The sequence below is a fragment of the Muntiacus reevesi genome, chromosome 9 (assembly GCF_963930625.1).
Source record: "Muntiacus reevesi chromosome 9, mMunRee1.1, whole genome shotgun sequence".
Lineage (NCBI taxonomy): Eukaryota > Metazoa > Chordata > Mammalia > Artiodactyla > Cervidae > Muntiacus > Muntiacus reevesi.
Window position 1 is genome coordinate 45,893,762 of NC_089257.1, and position 24,368 is coordinate 45,918,129.

At 38.7% G+C, this 24,368-nt stretch overlaps 1 protein-coding gene and 1 non-coding gene across 2 annotated transcripts; both read left to right on the forward strand.

Annotated features, from left to right (window-relative positions):
- The first annotated feature begins 2,025 nt into the window (after nt 1-2,025).
- LOC136175915 (olfactory receptor 10A2-like) lies at nt 2,026-2,994 on the forward strand. The gene has a single exon (XM_065946102.1). It carries the CDS (start codon nt 2,026-2,028, stop codon nt 2,992-2,994), a length of 969 nt encoding a protein of 322 aa, XP_065802174.1.
- A 1,896-nt stretch (nt 2,995-4,890) lies between these two features.
- On the forward strand, nt 4,891-4,994 carry LOC136176110 (U6 spliceosomal RNA). Its single transcript, XR_010664490.1, has one exon. It is a non-coding gene; the product is annotated as a U6 spliceosomal RNA (small nuclear RNA).
- The last annotated feature ends 19,374 nt before the right edge of the window (nt 4,995-24,368 follow it).

Consider the following 24,368-nt stretch of genomic DNA (forward strand, 5'->3'; position numbering starts at 1 on the left):
TGCATGATTTTTTTCTTTTCCCAATGTCTTTTTTCTAAAGAATTTTTTTAATTGTGGTGAGAACACTTAACATGAGAACTTTTTAAAACATTTTAGTTATCCAAACAATTTGTTAACTATAGGCACATTAGATTTCTAAAAGTGATTCATCTGACAAAACTGAAACTTTATACCCTTTACAAAGAAACTCCCCTTTTTTTCTTCCTTCAGTTCCCTGGATGTCAATATTCTACTCTTACAGTTTCAGGCCTTACATCTAAACCTTAATCCATTTAGATTTAGCTTTTTGAATTGTATAAGATAGTTTTGTGTTTTTGTGTGTAGCAGAAAAGGTCTTTTTGTTGTGGCTTTTGTGATTTTACTTTTTCATTTTTGTTTGTTTTCTATCTGAATGGGTAAAGAAAAATTTCCCTATCCTCAAATTTAAAAGAAAAATAGCACAGAGATAAGGACATACTGGTATGAGTATATTTCCATTTATTTTGTTGTATACTGAGGAATACTTTCAGTTCAAGTGCTAGCTTAGTTATTTTGATATTTTTCCTAGTCATTTATTCTTGATTAAACTTCATAATTTCATACAACACCCTAGATGTTTTGGCTGTCTTTTAGCAAACTTCATATTCACCCCTGTTGCCTAGAAAAGCCTTCATAGACTGCAATAGGAACTCCTATTTCTCATACATCCCACCCAAGGTACTATTTATTTCCTGTATCATGCCCTACATTTTGATTTAAAATAATTGATTATTTGATTCTAAAGTTAAAGGAGGCAATCAATCATCATATCACCAGTGCCTCAAAAGAAGTAGAATATATACTGCATTTTTCCATATCATTGAAGGCTCTATCTCTTATTCATATAAACCAGGTTGTTTACACAAAAGAGTTTTTCTTGCACGTTGACTCTAATGTTCCTCATAATTTTTGCAGAATTTTGTGAGAATCTGTTTCTTTTTCTTTTTTTTTTTTTATTTGTCCAGTCTAGAAAGAAAAGTAGTTGGAACTCTTGGGGCACACTCACTATCTACTTAGGTATATTAAAATACTCCTCTCAGATTTTAATTTTGAAAGCCAGTGGATATTCTGGGTCCTGACAATTACTTTGCTGGACTGAGGAGAAATATCCTAAGGCAGTCACCTCATAATGTGATTAGACAAGAAAGAATAAGCATTATATGACATGAAGTACTCTACTGTTTGTACATTGAAAAGGGGGAAAGCTTGCCTTAAAACTGCTACATCCTTTCTTTGCATCTGCTTGCCACTCTTTCTACTACTTTGAGTCACCTCAAAACAAAACATGATAAAACAGTTGAATTTTTCTATTTATATACCCTCTCAAGTTGTTTTAGGATTACAGTCCTTAAATATGTACAAAGAAGTAATTACTGGAACTTCCTTGGTGGTCCAGTGGCTAAGAATCTGCCCTCCCAATGCAGGTGACCAAGTTAGATTCCTGATCAGGGAACTACATCCCTCATGCTGCAAATAAGACCCAGCACAGCCAAATAAATGAATAAACAAATAAATAAATGTTTTCTTAAAGTTAGCATTATATTTAGAAATAGGTGGAGAATCAAACACCATGAATCTTTGAAGAAAGGGGAGACATAATAGGTATAAATAGAAATTTTCTATTGTTTTTCCATCTGACTCCACCCAATTGCCTCAGGACCCCTCTCACTTAACCACACTATGAGGATATTAAGTGTGCATCGGAAAAAGAGTGTGTGTGGATATGATCCAAATTGTTTTAGCAAATACAGTAAAAAAGTGGGAAATGAAGCATAAAGCGTAAGACTGGGGAAAGATGAGACATTGCCCATTTCAGAACCCAGGCTCTGATCTTTCTTTCTTATGTCTTTATTCCCAGATAGCACAAGGTCTTTTCTCTTACAGCTGAGATCCTGATTGTGCTTCTTTCCCTGACACTAAAAGGAATCCCAAGAACAATCTAGAATCTGACTCTTCCAATCAAGAGTCTCTCTCCATGACCACACCTGGGGGTTCATTCCTATATCAATGGTTGAAGGAAACTGGACAAGAGTAAGTGAATTTATCCTCATGAGTTTCTCTTCCTTACCTACTGAAATACAGTCATTACTCTTCCTGACATTTCTGTTCATCTACCTGGTCACTCTGCTGGGAAACAGCCTCATCATTCTGGTTACCTTGGCTGACCCCATGCTGCACAGCCCCATGTACTTCTTCCTCAGGAACTTGTCCTTCTTGGAGATTGGCTTCAACCTGGTCATTGTGCCCAAGATGCTGGGAACCCTGGTTGCCCAGGACACAACCATCTCCTTTCTTGGCTGTGCCACTCAGATGTATTTCTTCTTCTTCTTTGGGGTTTCTGAATGCTTCCTCCTGGCCACCATGGCCTATGACCGCTATGTAGCCATCTGCAGTCCCTTGCACTACCCAATCATCATGAATTCAAGGACACGTGCCAAACTGGCAGCTGTCTCCTGGTTTCCAGGCATTCCCATGGCTACTGTGCAGACCACGTGGCTCTTCAGCTTTCCATTCTGTGGCATCAACAAGGTGAACCACTTCTTCTGTGACAGCCCGCCTGTGCTGAGGCTGGTCTGTGCAGACACAGCACTGTTTGAGATCTATGCCATCATTGGAACCATTCTGGTTGTCATGATACCCTGTTTGCTGATCCTATGTTCCTACACTCACATTGCTGCTGCCATCCTGAAGATTCCATCAACTAAGGGGAAGCATAAAGCCTTCTCTACCTGCTCATCCCACCTCCTTGTTGTCTCCCTCTTCTATGTATCTTTAAGCCTCACCTACTTCCGTCCAAAGTCCAATAATTCTCCTGAAAGCAAAAAAGTGCTATCACTGTGCTACACAGTTGTAACTCCCATGCTGAACCCTATCATCTACAGCTTGAGAAATAATGAGGTGAAGAATGCCCTTGGTCGGACCTTCCACAAGGCTGTGGGCATCAGAACTGCATTCTGTAGACATTTTGAGGTATAAATAAATTTATTAAGTGAGGAACAATCAGTTCCATATTTGTGATTCCTCTCTGCATCTATTCACATCTCCACTAGGACAAAAACCAGCTATTGAAAGGGCTGTTGAAAAGCACAGTAGAGAGAAAGCAGTATAGAAATAGATTAGACCTAGCATCACACCTATCAAATTCCTCTGCTTGCTTGTTATGCATTTTTTTTTCTCATTTGACATTGCTGTGGCAATACATTCCAGAGTAAAACACATGGCATATTTACTCTGTAAAGTTTTGCCAATGTGACTTACTTTGGGAACAGTATGAAACTGTTTGAAATGTGAACTTGCAGACAGGAAGTTCTCTTGGCATTTATTGTGTTTAAGACAAATCTAACTCCATTTAATACAAAAAGAAGTCTATAATCCCTTAAGTACAAAATACTTCTCATCCATTTACTTCATTTTGCATGCACCTAAGGCAGTATGGGCTCCTAAATTCATTGGTATTTAGCATGGACAGAGAAAAGTGTATCACTAATCCCTGTAACTATTCCTATCAGTTCAGTTCAGTCACTCAGTCGTGTCCAACTCTTCACAACCCCATGGACTGCAGCACGCCAGGCTTCCCTGTCCATCACCAACTCCTGGTGCTTACTCAAACTCATGTCCATCAAGTTGGTGATGCCATCCAACCATCTCATCCTCTGTCATTCCCTTCTCCTCCAGCCTTCAACCTTTGCCAGCATCAGGGTCTTTTCCAATGAGTCAGCTCTTCACAGTAGGTGGCCAAAGTATTGGAGTTTCAGCTTCAGCATCAGTCCTTCCAATGACTATTCCTTTATAACCCCAATATCCTTAATCAACTCTTTTCAGGCTATTTTTCCCAATAGAATGATTGGAGTTTTCAATTTTCTGAGTTCTTTTCCAAGTTTGTAAGCCTTGATGAAGTAGCTTCAAATTTTCACAAACGTAATTTCAGTCAGGATGCTTCTTTCATCAAGGCTTATAATGGATCCTACCTACTCCAAATAGGCCTTACCAACAACTGCCATGTTTTGCCTGAAAAGTGAAAGTGTTATTTGTTCAGTCTTGTCCAACTCTTTGCAACCCTATGGACTGTAGCTTGCCTGGGTCCTCTGCCCATGGGATTCTCCAGGCAAGAATACTGGAGTGGATAGGCATTCCCTTGTCCATGGGATCTTCACAACCCAGGGATCAAATCTAGGTCTCCTGGATTCCAGGCATATATTTTACTGTCTGAGCCCCCAGAGAATCCCCTATGTTTTGCCTAGTGCTTTTCAATTTAAAAACTTTGGGTTTGTTGATGTGAAAATACAAAAGACCATAAAACATAATTACTGCCTTCAGAACTTTATAATTTAATCAACAATATAAATTATAAAAGAAAAACCATAAATTGCTAAAATAAGGAAATATTACTTTACATAAAGGGGCCTTACCTCAGTTCATATCATATTCTGTCATTTACTAGGTGGGTGACCATGACCAATCAAATTCTTTATGCCTCTATCCTCATCTGTAAAATGATGCATATAGTAATAGTGTCTATATGATAGGTGTGTTTTTAAGTGTAAATATTACATATAAAGCATTTATGACAGCACTAAGCATATTGTAGATACAAATATAGGTATTTACTCTTAGCAAGTACCTTATCTGAGTCCCTATTTTATAGCTAAGGAAAGCAAGGTTCAAAGATATTTTATTACATATGTTTAAACAAAATTCGGATGCCCTGAATCTCGATTCTCTCTTTTTTTAGTACCATGCCCTGCAGGCTACAGTCCATGGGGTCACAAGAGTCAGACATGACTTAGTGACTAAACCACTGCCACCACTGAACAGCTAATTAAGCAAGTAATTAACTCAGATTCAAAGTAAAACTCTAAAAAATAAGAATGGGTGCTCACTTCAGCAGCACATATAATAACATTAGAATGACACATAGATTAACATGGCCACTGCACAAGGATGACATGCAGATTCGTTAAGCATTCTATATTTTTAAAACCAGACAAAGACAACACACAAAAAAGAAAACTACAGGCCAATATCACTGATGAACATAGATGCAAAAATCCTCAACAAAATTTTAGCAATCAATTCAGCAGAACATCAAAAAGCTCATACACCATGATCAAGTTGGGTTTATTCCAGGAATGTAAGGATTCCTCAATACATGCAAATCAATCAATGTGATACACCATATTGACAAACTGAAAGATAAAAGCCATATGATCATCTCAATAGAAGCAGAAAAAGCCTTTGACAAAATTCAGCACCCATTTATGATTAAAACTCTTCAAAAAATTAGCATAGAAGGAATCTACCTCAATATAGTAAAGGCCATATATGATAAGCCAACAGCAAACATTATTCTCAATGGTGAAAAACTGAAAGAATTCCCCCTAAGATCAGGAACAAGACAAGGGTGTCCAGTTTTATCACTATTATTCAACATAGTTCTGGAAGTTCTAGCTACAGGAATCAGAGAAGAAAAAGAAATAAAAGGAATCCAGATCAGAAAAGAAGAAGTAAACCTCTTGCTGTTTGCAGATGACATGATACTGTACATAGAAAATCCTAAAAATAATATCAGAAAATTACTAGGGCTAATCAGTGAATGTAGCAAAGTTGCAGGATACAAAATCAGTACACAGAAATCATTTGCATTTCTATATACTAACAATGAAAAAATCAGAAAGAGAAATTAAGGCATCAATCCCTTGAACCACTGCAACAAAAAGAATTAAATATCTAGGAATAAACTTACCTAAAGAGAAAAAAGAACGATACAGAGAAAATTTTAAGACACTAATGAAAGAAATCAAAGATGACATAAACAAGTGGAGAGATATTCCATGTTCCTGGGTAGGATGAATCTATATTGTGAAAAAGACTGTACTACCAAATGCAATCTACAGATTCAGTGTGATCCCTATCAAATTACCAATGGTATTTTTCACAGAACTAGAACAAAAAATTTCATAATTCATATAGAAACACAAAAGACCCTGAAGAGCCAAAACAGTCTTGAGAAAGAAGAATGGAACTGGAGGAATCAGCCTTCCTGACTTCAGGTTATACTACAGAGCTACAGTCATCAAGACAGTACAGAACTGGCACAAAAACAGAAACATAGACCAATGGAACAAGATAGAAAGCCCAGAAATAAACCCATGCACTTATGGGTACCTTATTTTTGACAAAGGATGCAAGAATATACAGTGGGGAAAAGAAAGCCTCTTCAATAAATGGTGCTGGGATAACTGGACAGCTACATGTAAAAGAATGAAATTAGAACACTTCCTAACACCGTACACACAGATAAACTCAAAATGAATTAAAGACCTAAATGTAAGACCAGAAACTATGAAACTCTTAGAGGAAAGCAGAGGCAGAACACTCGATGACATAAATCAAAGCAAGATCCTCTAGGACCCACCTCCTAGCGTTACAGAAATAAAAACAAATGTATACAGGTAGGATCTGATTAAATTTAAAAGTTTTTGGACAGCAAAGGAGGTGCATAAACAAGGTGAAAAGACAACACTCAGAATGGGAGAAAATAATAGCAAATGAAACAACTGACAAATGATTAATTTCCAAAATATTCAAGCAGCTCATACAGTTCAATACCAGAAAAACAAACAATCCAATCAAAAAGTCTGCCATATGACCCAGCAATCCCACTCCTGGGCATACACACCGAGGAAACCAGATCTGAAAGAGACATGTGCACCCCAGTGTTCATCACAGCACTGTTTATAATTGCCAGGACATGGAAGCAACCTAGATGCCCATCAGCAGACGAATGGATAAGGAAGCTGTGGTACATATACACAATGGAATATTACTCAGCCATTAAAAAGAATTCATTTGAATCAGTTCTAATGAGCTGGATGAAACTAGAGCCCGTTATACAGAGTGAAGTAAGCCAGAAAGATAAACACCAATACAGTATACTAATGCATATATATGGAATTTAAAAAGATGGTAACAATAACCCTATATGCAAAACAGAAAAAGAGACACAGATGTACAAAACAGATTTTGGGACTCTGTGGGAGAAGGTGAGGGTGGGATGTTCTGAGAGAATAGCATTGAAACAAGTATACTATCAAGGGTGAAAGAGATCACCAGCCCTGGTTGGATGCATGAGACAAGTGCTCAGGGCTGGTGCACTGGGAAGACCCAGAGGAATGGGATGGGGAGGGAGGTGGAAGTGGGGATCGGGATGGGGAACACATGTAAATCCATGGCTGATTCATGTCAATGTATGGCAAAAACCACTACAGTACTGTAAAGTAATTAGCCTCCAACTAATAAAAATAAATGAAAAAAAAAAAAGTGGGAATAAGACCTGAACAGACATTTCTCCAAAGAAGACATACAGATGACTAAGAAACACATGAAAAGATGCTCAACATTGCTCATTATTAGAGAAATGCAAATCAAAACTACAATGAGTTATCACCTCACACCAGTCAGAATGGCCATCATCAAAAAGTCTACAAAAACAAAAGCAGGAGAGGATGTGGAGAAAAAGGAACACTCTTGCACTGTTGATGGGAATGTAAGTTGATACAGCCACTATGGAAGGCAGTATGGAGATTCCTTAAAAAACTAGGAATAAAACCACCATATGACCCAGTAATCCCACTCCTAGGCATATACCATGAAGAAACCAAAATTCAAAAAGACACATGTATCCCATTGTTCATTGCAGCACTATTTACAATAGCTAGAACATGAAAGCAACCTAGATGTCCATCGACAGGTGAATGGGTAAAGACGTTGTGGTATATATGCACAATGGAATATTACTCAGCCATAAAAAGGAATGCATTCAAGTCAGTTCTAATGAAGTGGATGAACCTAGAGCCTATTATACAGAATGACGTAAGTCAGAAAGAAAAAGATAAATATCATATTCTAACATATATATACAGAATCTAGAAAAATGGTGTAGAAGAATTTATTTACAGGGAAGCAATGGAGAAACAGACATAGAGAATAGACTTATGGACTTGGGGAGAGGGGAAGAGAGGGTGAGATGTATGCAAAGAGTAATATGGAAACGTACATTACCATATGTAAAACAGATAGCCAACTGGAATTTGCTGTCTGGCTCAGGAAACTCAAACAGGGGCTCTGTATCAACCTAGAGGGGTGGGATGGGGAGGGAGATGGGGGGAGGTCCAAAAGGGATGGATATATGTATACCTATGGCTGGTTTGTGTTTGGACAGGGGGTTTGACAGAAAACAACAAAATTCTGTAAAGCAATTATCCTTCAATTAAAATATAAATAATTTTTTAAAATAAAATAAAAGCAGAATGGGGAAGAATGTTAATTCTTCAATCAGTTAAAATTCATTATTAATTCTGAATAAATGACAAGTGAGCAGTCCCACTAACATCAATGAATTCATCAAAAGCCACAGGAAACCACTCATAATCACTTGCCTTACTTTTTAATTGACTGGGATTGATACTGTTTCCAAGGTCGTCAATTCCTCAAGGATCAGTTCTCATCAAAATGATAATTGTTTTCAGCAAGTTTATTTTTTCTAGACACATTTGTTTTGGTTGTTCTAGTCAAACATTATTTAAAATGAACCACTTGGAAGCTTTGCTTGCATCCCCACTTTAATTTTTTCTTTTTCATAAAGACATCCTGCCATAACAAGATATTCCATTAAGTTTCAAATTACTCTGACTGTTGCTTTCTGTAAGTTGGAAATATTCCAGTGAGTACTTAGTGTAGCAATGTCTACATGTATTGTCTATGTTTGGCAAAGCCTGAATATCATTACATTATAAACACAATGATTTGCCATCTAATTTGATGTCAGAATATTCTTCATGTCTCTGCTCTTTAAAATGTGACAATGAGGGGGAGGAGCCAAGATGACGGAGGAGTAGGACGGGGAGACCACTTTCTCCCCTTCAAATTCATCGAAAGAACAATTGAACACTGAGCAAACTTCACAAAACAACTTCTGATCGCTAGCTGAGGACATCAGGCGCCCAGAAAAGCAGCCCATTGTCTTCGAAAGGAGGTAGGACAAAATATAAAAGATAAAAAGTGAGACAAAAGAGCTAGGGACGGAGACCCACCCCAGGAACGGAGTCTTAATAGAGGAAGTTTCCAAACACCAGAAAACTCTTGCACTGGCGGGTCTGGGGGAAGTTTTTGAATCTCAGAGGGCAACCTAACTGGGAAGAAAAATAAATAAAACTGACAGATTACATGCCTAAAAGCAACTCCCAGCAGAAAAGTACCCCAGACGCCCGCATCCGCCACCAGCAAGTGGGGGCGGAATGGAGAAGAGCAGGTGGCATTGCTTAGGGTGAGGACCAGGCCTGAATGCCCTGAGGGCAATCGGAGGGAGCTTTCATGAGATAGCAACTTAAACTGTGGGATAGCAAGAGAGAGAGAGAAAATTAACCGGCCGGAACACACTGCCAGCCATTCGCAGAACAAAGGACTTATTCCCGCCAGAGGTAGGAGGCAGGGGGGAGGGGAAAGGGGCAAACTCGGCCCCAGAGACGGCATCCTCTACCACATTGCAAACAGGCCTCCAGTTTCTAACCAAAGACCTCCTGAGATTATGGATGGTCGACTTCCGATGATAGGGTCGCGGCTAAACACAAGGCGCATGCACCTGACTGGCGCGGGCAGAAACTTAGGCTGGGACCGTGGAAGGGAAAAGGCGCACCTGCACCCAGGGAGAGTGTGCCCATCAAGCTCCTGGCTGCTTGAGCTGCTCCGGCCAGGGAAGGCACAAAACGCAGGCCCAACCGAGTCCGCACTTCTGTGGAGTACCCGAAAACTGGAACCGCATGCAACGCAGGGCACACTCCATATAGAGCAGCTGGGAGCCTGAGCAGTGTAGACGGGGAAAGCACACACACCCGTGAGCGGTAGCAAACCCAGTGTGGCGGGAACAATGTGAGTGCTCCCCACACACAGCGATATCTGTCTGCAGCGCCCCTCCCTCCCCACAGCAGGACTGAACTAGCGAACCTGAACAAGAGACCACCTCCGCCCGCCTGTGTCAGGGTGGAAATTAGACACTGAAGAGACCTGCAAACAGAAGCCAAATAAACAAAGGGAACTGCTTCAGAAGGAACCGGTGCAACAGATTAAAACCCCTGTAGGTAACACCGACTACACCAGAATGGGCCTGCAGATATGGAGAAGTGTAAGCTGGAACGAGGAGCTATCTGAAACTGAACCGAACTCACACTGACCGCAACAGCTCCAGATAAATTCCTAGATATATTTTTACCTTTACTTTTTTAATTAAAAAAATTTTTTTTTCTTTTATTTTTTATTTTTTCTCTTTTATTTTCTTTTGAAATTCCCTATTACTCCCACATTACTCCTTAACTTTCATTTTCATATATTTTAATGATTATTTAGTTAGGAAAACAATTTTCTTTTCTTTTTCTTTTTTTCTCTTATTTTCTTTTAAAGTCCTCTATTACTCCTCAGTTTTCATTTTCATTTCACTATAACCTTGCAAAAAAAAAAAAAAAAAAGAGAGAAGCACTATTTTTAAATCCAACTTCATATATATTTCTAAAATTTTTTGTGTTTTTATTTTTGTTTTTAATATTGTATTTTTAAGAGACAAACCTCACTCTAGATTTTTAATCCTTGTTTTTCAGTATGTGATATAAATTTTAGACATTTAAGAATCCAATAATCAGTTCCCATTTTTAATCAGGAGTGTGTTGATTACTCTCTCCCACTTTTGACTCTCCATTTTCTACCTCAGAACACCTCTATTTCCTCCTTTCCCCTTTTCTCCCCAATCCAATTCTGTGAATCTTTGTTGTTGTCTGGGCTATGGAGAACACTTTGAGAACAGAGAACTGTGTAGATCTGTCTCTCTCCTCTTGAGTCCCCCTTTTTCTACTCCTGTTCATCTCTATCTCCCTCCTCCCTCTCCTCTTTTTCATGTCACTCTGTGAACCTCTCTGGGTGTCCCTCATGGGGGAGAATATTTTCACCATTAACCTAAAAGTTTTATTATCAGTGCTGTATAGTTGGAGAAGTCCTGAGACTACTGGAAGAATAAGACTGAAATCCAGAGGCAGGAGACTTCAGTCCAAAACCTGAGAACACCAGAAAACTCCTGACTACATGGAACATTAAGTAATAGAGACCATCCAAAAGCCTCCATACCTACACTGAAACCAACCACCACCCAAGAGCCATTAAGTTCCAGAGTAAGACATACCATGCAAATTCTCCAACAACACAGGAACATAGCCCTGAGCGTCAACATACAGGCTGCCCAAGGTCACACCTAACACATAGACCCATCTCAAAACTCATTACTGAACACTCCATTGCACTCCAGAGAGAAGAAATCCAGTTCCACGCACCATAACACCGAAGCCAGCTTCTCTAACCAGGAAACCTTGACAAACCAATCGTCCAACCCCAGCCCCTGAGTGAAACCTCCACAATAAAAAGGAACCACAGACCTCCAGAATACAGAAAGCCCACTCCAGACACAGCAATCTAAACAAGATGAAAAGGCAGAGAAATATCCAGCAGGTAAAGGAACATGAAAAATGCCCACCAAGTCAAACAGAAGAGGAGGAGATAGGGAATCTACCTGAAAAAGAATTTAGAATAATGATAATAAAAAGGATCCAAAATCTTGAAAACAAAATGGAGTTACAGATAAATAGCCTGGAGACAAAGATTGAAAAGTTGCAAGAAATGTTTAATAAGGACCTAGAAGAAATAAAAGAGAGTCAATTAAAAATGAATAATGCAACAAATGAGATCAAAAACACTCTGGAGGGAACCAAGAGTAGAATAACGGAGACAGAAGATAGGATAAGTGAGGTAGAAGATAAAATGGTGGAAATAAATGAAGCAGAGAGGAAAAAAGAAAAAAGAATCAAAAGAAATGAGGACAACCTCAGGGACCTCTGGGACAATGTGAAACGCCCCAACATTCGAACCATAGGAGTCCCAGAAGAAGACAAAAAGAAAGGCCATGAGAAAATACTTGAGGAGATAACAGCTGAAAACTTCCCCAAAATGGGGAAGGAAATAGTTACACAGATCCAAGAAACCCAGAGAGTCCCAAACAGGATAATCCAAGGTGAAACACCCCAAGACACATATTAATCAAATTAACAAAGATCAAACACAAAGAACAAACATTAAAAGCAGTAAGGGAGAAACAACAAATAACACACAAAGGGATTCCCATAAAGATAACAGTTGATCTATCAATAGAAACCCTCCAGACCAGAAGGGAATGGCAGGACATACTTAAAGTAATGAAAGAGAATAACCTACAATCTAGATTACTGTACCCAGCAAGGATCTCATTCAGATGTGAAGGAGAATTCAAAAGCTTTACAGACAAGCAAAAGACGAGAGAATTCAGCACCACCAAACCAGCTCTTCAACAAATGCTAAAGGATCTTCTCTACACAGGAAAAACAGTAAGGTTGTATAAACATGAACCCAAAACAACAAAGTAAACGGCAACAGGACCATACCTATCAATAATTACCTTAAATGTAAATGGGTTGAATGCCCCAACCAAAAGACAAAGACTGGCTGAATGGATACAAAAACAAGACCCCTATATATGCTATCTACAACAGACCCATCTCAAAACAAGGGACACATACAGACTGACAGTGAAGTGCTGGAAAAAATATTTCACACAAACGGAGACCAAAAGAAAGCAGGAGTCGCAATACTCATATCAGATAAAATAGACTTTCAAATAAAAGCTATGAAAAGAGACAAAGAAGGACACTACATAATGATCAAAGGATCAATCCAAGAAGAAGATAGAGCAATTATAAATATATATGCACCCAACATAGGAGCACCACAATAAGTAAGGTGAACGATAATGAGTATGAAAGAGGAAATTAATAGTAACACAATAATAGTGGGAGACTTTAATACCCCACTCACAACTATGGATAGATCAACTAAACAGAAAATTAACAAGGAAACACAAACTTTAAATGACACAATGGACCAGCTAGACCTAATTGATATCTATAGGACATATCACCCCAAAACAATCAACTTCACCTTTTTCTCAAGTGCACATGGAACCTTCTCCAGAATAGATCACATCCTGGGCCATAAATCTAGTCTTGGTAACTTCAAAAAAATTGAAATCATTCCAGTCATCTTCTCTGAACACAGTACAGTAAGGTTAGATCTCAATTACAGGAAAAGATTGTTAAAAATTCAAACACATGGAGGCTAAATAACATGCTTCTGAATAACCAACAAATCATAGAAGAAATCAAAAAAGAAATCAAAATATGCAAAGAAATGAATGAAAATGAAAACACAACAACCCAAAACCTATGGAACACTGTAAAAGCAGTGCTAAGGGGAAGGTTCATAGAATTACAGGCTTAACTCAGGAAACAAGAAAAAAGTCAAATAAATAACCTAACTCTACACCTAAAGCAACTAGAGAAGGAAGAAATGAAGAACCCCAGGGTTAGTAGAAGGAAAGAATTCTTAAAAATTAGGGCAGAAATAAATGCAAAAGAAACTAAAGATACCATAGAAAAAATCAACAAAGCTAAAAGCTGGTGTTTTGAAAAAAGAAACAAAATTGACAAGCGGTTAGCAAGAGTCATTAAGAAACAAAGGGAAAAAGCAGAGACATTAGTAATAAAAAAAAAAAAAGAAACAAAGGGAGAAGAACCAAATTAACAAAATTAAAAATGAAAATGGAGAGATCACAACAGACAACACTGAAATCCAAAGGATCATAAGAGACTACTACCAGCAGCTCTATGCCAATAAAATGGACAACTTGGAAGAAAGGGACAAATTCTTAGAAAAGTATAACTTTCCAAAACTGAACCAGGAAGAAATAGAAGATCTTAACAGAACCATCACAAGCAAGGAAATCGAAACTATAATCAGAAATCTTCCAGTAAACAAAATCCCAGGACCAGATGGCTTCACAGCTGAATTCTACCAAAAATGTAGAGAAGAGCTAACACCTATCTTACTCAAACTCTTCCAGAAAATTGCAGAAGAAGGTAAACTTCCAAACACATTCTATGAGGCCACCATCACCCTAATTCCAAAACCAGACAAAGATGCCACAAAAATAGAAAACTACAGGCCAATATCACTGATGAACATAGATGCAAAAATCCTTATCAAAATTCTAGTAAACAGAATCCAAAAACATATTAAAATCATACACAATGACCAAGTGGGCTTTATCCCAGGAATGCAAGGATTCTTTAATATCCACAATTCAATCAATGCAATACACCACATTAACAAATTGAAAGATAAAAACCATATGATTATCTCAATAGATGCAGAAAAAGTCTATGACAAAATTCAACATCCATGTATGATTAAAACTCTCCAGAAAGCAGGAATAGAAGGAACATACCTCAACATAATAAAAGCTGTATATGACAAACCCACAGCAAGCATTACCCTCAATGGTGAAAAATTGAAAGCATTTCCCCTAAAATCAGGAACAAGACAAGGGTGCCCACTCTCACCACTACTATTCAACATAGTGTTAGAAGTTTTGGCCACAGCAATCAGAGCAGAAAAAGAAGTAAAAGGAATCCAGAGAGGAAAAGAAGAAGTGAAACTCTCGCTGTTTGCAGATGACATGATCCTCTACATAGAAAACCCTAAAGACTCTACCACAAAATTACTAGAGCTAAACAATGAATATAGTAAAGTTGCAGGATATAAAATTAACACACAGAAATCCCTTGCATTCCTATACACTAACAATGAGAAAACAGAAAGAGAAATTAAGGAAACAATACCATTCACCATTGCAGCAAAAAGAATGAAATACTTAGGAGTATATCTACCTACAGAAACAAGAGACCTATACATAGAAAACTATAAAACACTGATGAAAGAAATCAAAGAGGACACAAACAGATGGAGAAACATACCGTGTTCATGGATTGGAAGAATCAATATTGTGAAAATGGCTATACTACCCCAAAGCAATCTATAGATTCAGTGCAATCCCTATCAAGCTACCAATGGTATTTTTCACAGAACTAGAGCAAATAATTTCACAATTTGTATGGAAATACAAAAAACCTTGAATAGCCAAAGTAATATTGAGAAAGAAGAATGGAACTGGAGGAATCAACCTGCCTGACTTCAGACTCTACTACAAAGCCACAGTCATCAAGACAGTATGGTACTGGCACAAAGACAGAAACATAGATCAATGGAACAGAATAGAAAGCCCAGAGATAAACCCACGAACCTATGGACACCTTATCTTCGACAAAGGAGGCAAGGATATACAGTGGGAAAAAGACAACCTCTTTAACAAGTGGTGCTGGGAAAACTGGTCAACCACTTGTAAAAGAATGAAACTAGGACACTTTCTAACACCATACACAAAAATGAACTCCAAATCGATTAAAGATCTCAATGTAAGACGAGAGACTATAAAACTCCTAGAGGAGAACATAGGCAAAACACTCTCCGACATAAATCACAGCAGAATCCTCTATGACCCACCTCCAAGAATATTGGAAATAAAAGCAAAAGTAAACAAATGGGACCTAATGAAACTTAAAAGTTTTTGCACAACAAAGGAAACTATAAGAAAGGTGAAAAGACAGCCCTCAGATTGGGAGAAAATAATAGCAAACGATGCAACAGACAAAGGATTAGTCTCCAAAATATACAGGCAAATCTCAATTCCAGAAAAATAAATGACCCAATCAAAAAATGGGCCAAAGATCAACAGACATTGCTCCAAAGAAGACTTACAGATGGCTAACAAACATATAAAAAGATGCTCAACATCACTCATTATCAGAGAAATGCAAATCAAAACCACAATGAGGTACCATTACACGCCAGTCAGGATGACTGCTATCGAAAAGTCTACAAGCAATAAATGCTGGAGAGGGTGTGGAGAAAAGGGAACCCTCTTACACTGTTGGTGGGAATGCAAACTAGTACAGCCGTTATGGAGAACAGTGTGGAGATGTCTTACAAAACTGGAAATAGAACTGACATAAGACCCAGGAATCCCACTTCTGGGCATACACACCGAGGAAACCAGATCTGAAAGAGACACGTGCACTCCAATGTTCATCACAGCACTGTTTATAATAGCCAGGACATGGAAGCAACCCATCAGCAGACGAATGGATAAGGAAGCTGTGGTACATATACACCATGGAATATTACTCAGCCACTAAAAAGAATTCATTTGAATCAGTTCTAATGAGATGGATGAAACGGAGCCCGTTATACAGAGTGAGGTAAGCCAGAAAGATAAAGAACATTACACTATACTAACACATATATATGGAATTTAGAAAGATGGTAGTGATAACCCTATATGTAAAACAGAAAAAGAGACACAGAAATACAGAACAGACTTTTGGACTCTGTGGGAGAAGGCGAGGGTGGGATGTTTCAAGAGAACAGCATCGAAACATGTATATTATCTAGGGTGAAACAGATCACCAGCCCAGGTTGGATGCATGAGACAAGTTCTCAGGCCTGGTGCACTAGGAAGACCCAGAGGGATCGGGTAGAGAGGGAGGTAGGAGGGGGGATCGGGATGGGGAATACATGTAAATCCATGGCTGATTCATGCCAATGTATGACAAAAACTACTACAATATTATAAAATAATTAGCTTCCAACTAATAAAAATAAATGAAAAAATAAAATAAAATGTGACATTGGATATAACTTTTTTTTCTCATTCTAACTTGATGTCTATGCATTGGTAACAAAATGAATGTTATAGTACAGAAGTACACATGGCACTCAATATGCTGTCAAGCAATAACCTCATCACTGTGCTTTTCTTTTAAACTTGTAATGTTTATTTTTTGCAAGAGTAATTCACTCTTAGCAGCAAACAGAGCCATGAACATACTCTTATAACTTGAAAACTGCTACAAAAAGAAGTAACCAATTAAACTGTGACCATTTCCCTCCTATGTCCACCTACCCTAGCTCCTGGAAATGTTTTTTTCCAGTTTTGCTGAGATACAATTGACATATAACATTTTATAAGTTTAAGATGTACAGCATAATAATTTAATACATGTACACGGTTCAAAATGATTACCACAAAAATTTAGTTAATATATCGCTTCAAATATTTACAACTTTGTTCTTGCGCATCCCCATGAGTTTTAATACCTAAGCCACAGATGAAAGTACCACTAATGTATAAACTTCAAACAACCATTCAGTTTTGATGTTATAGTATGAAGTAACTAAGATATGTAAATGAGTGAGCATGTTCCAATAAAACTTTACTTCTAGGTACTAGAATTTGGATTTTATTTACTTTTATTTTCTTGCAGGATACATGATGAATACACATAATTGTATTTTTATACACTTGCAGTGAACAACCTGAAAAATAAAATCTAGAATTTCTGTTTGCAATTGCATGAAAAAGAATAAAACATATAGGAGTAAATGTAACAGAAGTACAAACCTTATACTCTGAAAGTTGTAAAACGTTGAAGGAAATTAAAGATCTAAATGAATGTAAAAGTATCCACGGTTCATGAATCAAAAAAACTTAACATCATTAAGATAGCAATGTGCTTCAGGTTCATTTACAGATTCAACACAATCCCTATCAGAATCTCAGATGACAGAGATTCTTACTTCACACGATATACTAAAATTAACTCAAAATGGATCAATGATTTGACTGTAAGAGTTCAATCTACAGAGTTCTTAAAAGACAGCACAAGCGTAAATCTTCATGATCTTAGATTTGAAAATGGATTCTTAGATATGACACCAAAAGCACAAGAAAACAAAGAAAAAACAGTAAATACATTCAGTTCAGTTCAGTTCAGCCTCTCTGTCGTGTCTGACTCTTTGCAACCCCATGGACTGCAGCATGCCCAGCTTCCCTGTTCTTCATCAACTCCCAGAGCTTGCTCACACTCATGTCCATCGTGTCGGTGATGCCATCCAACAACCTCATCCTCAGTTGTCCCCTTTTCCTCCCACTTCAATCTTTCCCAGGATCAGGGTCTTTTCAAATGAGTCAGGTCTTCGCATCAGGTGGCCTAAATTTTATATACTTTTTATGTGTCAAGGAATATTATTTTTTTAATTTATTAACCATTTAAAAACCAAGTGAAAACCATTCTTTTATTTTTTCATTTATTTTTATTAGTTGGAGGCTAATTACTTTAAATATTGTAGTGGTTTTTGTCATACATTGACATGAATCAGCCATGGATTTACATGTATTCCCCATCTCGATCCCCCTCCCACCAAGTGAAAACCATTCTTAACTCATGAACTATAGAAGACCCATGGAGGGTTGAATTTGGCCTGTAGAGTATAGTTTGCCAACACCTGGGAAGGAGCAAGAACAGGAAGCTAAAATGTTCAAGTTTTATCCTGCTTCTGTCACTTGACAACTCTGTGATATTGGGCAAGTTATTTAGCACCTCTCTGACTGTATTTCCTCTTCTGTACAGTAAAGATACAGTAAAGTACAGTAAAGATAATCATAAAACCTTTTCCACATCTTGGTTGAGAGAATTAGATGAGTGAATATATGTAAATTACTAAAAAACAAAGCTGAGCACGTAGTAACTTCTATATAGAAAAGTCAAGCATTAGGAAGATGCTGATGACAGTGATGGTGATGAGGATGATGATGAGAATAACAAAAATTATTTGTAAGGGAAAACTAAACAGCAATAAGTGTAGTGAGGTCTGGAGGAGTCCAGTCTTAAAAGGCCTTCTATGTCAATGTGTTTGAACACTGTTGTGTGAACTGGATGGATTAATTAAGAGGACTTTTAGTATGAAGAAACTGTCAAGTGTGTATTTTGGAAAAATTACTTTGGTAGTGGTATGGAGAATGGGTAGCAAAGGAACACAGTCTATAAGATAGACATCAGTCAAAAGACCTTTGTAACTGGTCAGTGGAGAGATCATGAAACCAAAATTCAGTGCAAAGGAAAACCACCTCTTAATCTAAGAATTTGAAGTCCTCCATCATAGTGGGTGAGTAGAGCAGGCAGTAAGCAGAGCTGAGCGCTCAGAGAAAATCACTGCTGCTCTGGATCCCACCCACTCTGCAGGTCAGCAGGGACTTGAGCTTCAAAATTGGCCTGCTTTCTAGCAGGATTTCATTAGGTGTGAATCTGCAGCCTGAGTTCATTACCCTCTCCCCAGATCTGATCCTGTCTGTTCACCTAAGCACTCCCTTCAGGCCCCAGGAGAAACCACTGGGAGCCTCCCTCAGATGTACTCCCTGAACAGCAGCATGTCTTATTAACAACTTTTTAATGAAGTCACAGACTATGACTGCTCATTAATAGGCTGGTTAGTCTGAAGCCCCAGGGTTGGAAGAGACTGAAGATGGAAGCTAGTGAGAACAGAGCTCAGCCTGAGTAGAGCTGAGGATAGGAAGAAAGAACTAACTCCCTTTAGCAGAGATTCCATGCCTTTACTCTTGGGTCTCCAGGATCCATCGCTTCCAGCTCTCAGTGACTGTGATTCTGCAGACTGAGGTCTGGAGGAACCAGAGACCGAGGTGGGAGGAATTATAACAAAGCCCAGGGATCCCAGGCTCAAACCAGCTCTTCAGTCTAGAGAGACTGTTGAGGAAATCAAATGCTCTTCGGGTTCTCTTCAATGCCTGTGTAAAAGAAATTTTTCTTTTGAAGTTTTGTCATCTTCCCTTCCATAATCATGGACTCCTTTGCTATTCCTCCACCATGTCCAAATGCAGGTTCTTTGTGTGCATTTTCCAAGTCCTTTAAAACTGCATTTGTCTTGAAATTTCATTTATTGGCACTCTTTTCTCCTCCTTGTGGGATATCTCTATCTTTTAGAGATCCCACCATTGCTAGGGTTTCAACAAAACACTCCTGTGGAGATAAAACTTCGGAGTTGGCTTATATCTCCCATGGGGACCATTACTTAGTTCAGTTCAGTTCACTCTCTCAGTCGTGACCCACTCGTTGCAACCCCATGAATCGCAGCATGACAGGCCTCCCTGTCCATCACCAACTCCCAGAGTTTACTCAAATTCATGCCCAATGAGTCGGTGATGCCATCCAGCCATCTCATCCTCTGTCGTCCCCTGCTCCTCCTGCCCCCAGCCCCTCCCAGCATCAGGGTCTTTTCCAATGAGTCAACACTTCGCATGAGGTGGCCAAAGTACTGGAGTTTCAGCTTCAGCATCAGGCCTTCCAGTCAACACCCAGGACTGATCTCCTTTAGGTTGGACTGGTTGGATCTCCTTGCAGTCCAAGGGACTCTCAAGAGTCTTCTCCAACACCGCAGTTCAAAAGCATCAATTCTTCAGCGCTCAGCTTTCTTCACAGTCCAACATCCATACATGACCACTGGAAAAACCATAGCCTTGACTAGACAGAACTTTGTTGGCAAAGTAATGTCTCTGCTTTTTAATAAGCTGTCTAGGTTGGTCATAACTTTTCATCCAAGGAGTAGGCATCTTTTACGGCTGCAATCACCATCTGCAGTGATTTTGGAGCCCAAAAAAATAGTCTGACACTGTTTCCACTGTCTCCTCATCTATGTCCCATGAAGTGATGGGACCAGATGCCATGATCTTAGTTTTCTGTATGTTAAGCTTTAAGCCAACTTTTTCACTCTCCTCTTTCACTTTCATCAAAAGGCTCTTTAGTTCATCTTCACTTTCTGCCATAAGGGTGGTGTCATCTGCATAGCTGAGGTTATTGATATTTCTCCCGGCAATCTTGATTCCGGCTTGTGCTTCTTCCAGCCCAGTGTTTCTCATGATGTACTCTGCATATAAGTGAAATAAGCAGGGTGACAGTATACAGTCTTGACATACTCCTTTTCCTATTTGGAACCAGTCTGTTGTTCCATGTCCAGTTCTAACTATTGCTTCCTGAACGTCATACAGGTTTCTCAAGAGGCTGGTCAGGTGGTCTGGTATTTCCATCTCTTTCAGAAGTTTCCACAGTTTATTGTGATCCACACAGTCAAAGGCTTTGGCATAGTCAATAAAGCAGAAATAGATGTTTTTCTGGAACTCTCTTGCTTTTTTGATGATCCAGCAGATGTTGGCAATTTGATCTCTGGTTCCTCTACCTTTCCTAAAACCAGCTTGAAGTGTCTCCTAATTGGTCTCCCAGCCTCCAGTCATACTGAAGACTTTTATATACACTTCTTTCTAATTCATCCTTCTCACCATCTCCATACTTCTTTATAAATACACATGTGATGATCCATCATTATTATGCTTAAAATCCTTAAAATTCACCAACATTTTTAGAATGAAACGAATTGTTCCTAGGATGGCCAATTTCAGTTCTTCTCATACCCCAAACATACTAAACTATTTTTCCCCCTACGCTACACATTTCTAGATTCTCTAAGCATAGTCTTTTTTATTCCCCTTAACAATTTAAAATCTAAAAAACCTGGGTTCAAATCCTGTGTCTGCAATTTACCAACTATGTAAGATCATGCAAGATTCTATCTCTCAGTTTCCTCCTCTGTGATGAAGGGGCTTGATGTAAAGATAAAAGTGATATTAAGTAAACTTACTCTGAAAGCATTAAAGCTGGGTATCCTGTGAAACAACTGAGGCCTCATGTAGGCAAACATTTCCACTTGTAGAACTTTGCAGTTCATTATACTCTTTAGTATTCTTGCAGTTTTAAGTAGGGCATGAGTTACTCAGAACTCTCAGTTAGTTTCCTTTTAATTATCACTTAGGTAAATTATTAGGTTCCCTCCTTTTGCCAGAGAGCAGAGTAAAGAAAGGAATTAACCTGTGGTTACTGTCTACTATCTATTTGTATACAAAGCATCATTTAAACCTCAGAGATATCATCAGGATGTATAGAATAGGACAAAGGAGCAACCAGTAAGTGTCAGAGCTTAGGTATGAATCCAGGTCCCTATGCTCTAAAATTCCATGTTCTTTTCAATATAGTATAAATTCTCTAAAATATAAAGGTACAAATTATAAACAAGTTAGAAGGAAAAGGAAAAAATGACATATAACATAGAAGGCCAAGAGGCTTCAAAAGGATCATAGGAGAAAAATATTTTAAGACATATATAATCTATGGTGAGCTATTAATATTTCTTTGGGATCATTGAAAGGACTAATAAAGTTTTTTTCTCTAAAAAAGTTACATGTGATACATTATCTTCAACAAGAGGTAGACATTATTATTATTACTAAATTTTTACATCTTTACTCATCTCTCTACAATTCCTACCTCTTATTCCATACCCTGCATATCAAGTTAAAATCTCCATATCACTTAAGAATAAACTAGTGTTTTCTTCTCTCTCTAAGCAAACCTAAGTTCACTTTCCTTTGAACACATGTGGCATCTTGCATAAATCACTATTAAGCATTAAATACTTTTGTATTTTTCACATGTGTGGAGGACACAGTAAGAACAGTTAATAGTTTATGTCTGTATTTCTGAGGCCTAGTTCAGTGTCTGGACTATAATAGGTATGGGCTGACTGAATAAATGAATGTATAATTCCAAACTTGTTTCCCTAGCCCTGATCTCTCACTGAAATGTGAGTTCTGTGTTTACAGCTGCCTCCAGAACATGTCTGCATAGCTATCAAAGCATATGTCTGGCACCACACTCCCAGACAATCTCCAAATTCTGAAAAGAATTTTCTTGTTACTTATCCTTTTTCTGTGACCTCCTCATCATTTGTTGACACTTTTTTCATTTAATCAGTGAATATTCACAGACTGAATCTTGGTGTAACAATGAACTAGGTGCTGCCCTCTCGGAGCTGTGAGACAGACAAATACGCAAATAGCTACAGACTAAAAAGACTGCGCCATGTAGAGGGCTCTGTGTGTGGGTACATGTGCATGCTCAGTTGTGTCTGACTCTTTGCGACACTATGGACTATAGCCCACCAGGCTCCTCTGGCCATAGGGTTTCCCAGGCAAGAATACTTGAGGGGGTTGCCATTTCCTCCTGCAGGGGACCTCCCTGACCCAGGGATCAAACCCGCGTCTCCTGTGTCTTCTGCATTGACAGACGGATTCTTTACCACTGAGCCCCTGGGAAGCCCAGAGTGCTGTACCATGTTTCAGTTCCGCATTTCAATGAAGGCTCTCATAGAAGTGTTCAACCAGTCTCCTAATGCTGTTCATTCTTCCTTGGCAGAATTCTTCTTGTTCAAACCATGGCTTAACTCTCATTTTCATTGCCATTGTCTTTACACACCATTATATAACACTTGGCGGGCTTTCAGGTCTAAAGTAATATCGTGAGAGTCTCCTCAGTGTTCTCATTGCTTCCTGTTCTGCAAATCTGTATGTTCATTGATAAGTACTCAATTTACAAGGGTGTGCAGAACAGAGCCCCTGCCTCAGGGACATTACAGTCTGAAGGAGAGGAGAGATAGTGAGGAAAGAACTACACTAATAAATGTATAATTACAGTTTGATATCACGACTATGAAGGAAAAGAACATACTGCCCTGGAGAAAGAATAAAAGGAGGGAGTCCTAATTTGCTTTTGGGATCAGAGAAGACCTCACTGAGGAAGTGATATTTGAAGTGCTATAAAAAGATTGTGTAGCAAATAACCAGCTAAAAACAGAAAGGAAAAATATACAAAGCAAAAGAATTAGTATATACAAAGATTCTAAGTCAGTAAGTACAGAAATAGTGTTGGTAGAAATAGTAGTAGTTGAAGTTGGTCATCATATAGTCAACTGAAGTGTCCTTTCCTCTCCTTAATGACAACCTTCAAGTCCCAGGTCAAACAGTATGTTAATGGAACCTTATCATTTATGCCTCTTACCAGCACATGGCATATTTCCTGTTCAGTTCAGTTCAGTTCAATCGCTCAGTCATGTCCCACTCTTTGCGACCCCATGAATCGCCGCACGCCAGGCCTCCCTGTTCATCACCAACTCCCGGAGTCTATCCAAACCCATGTCTATCAAGTCAGTGATGCCATCCAGCCATCTCATACTCTGTCATCCCCTTCTCCTCCTGCCCCCAGTCCTTCCCAGCATTAGGGTCTTTTCCAAAGAGTCAGCTCTTTGCATGAGGTGGCCAAAGTATTGGAGTTTCAGCTTCAACATCAGTCCTTCCAATGAACACCCAAACTGATCTCCTTAGGATGGACTGGTTGGATTTCTTTGCAGTCCAAAGGACTCTAAAGAGTCTTGTCCAACACCACAGTTCAAAAGCATCAAATTTTCAGCACTCAACTTTCTTCACTGTCCAACTCTCACATCTATACATGACCACTGGAAAAACCATGACCTTGACTAGATGGACCTTTGTTGGCAGAGTGATGTCTCTGCTTTTAAATATGCTGTCTAGG

Coding starts and splice junctions, on each gene's coding strand:
- LOC136175915 (XM_065946102.1), top strand. CDS start 2,026: ATGGTTGAAGGAAACTGGACAAGAGTAAGTGAATTTATCCTCATGAGT.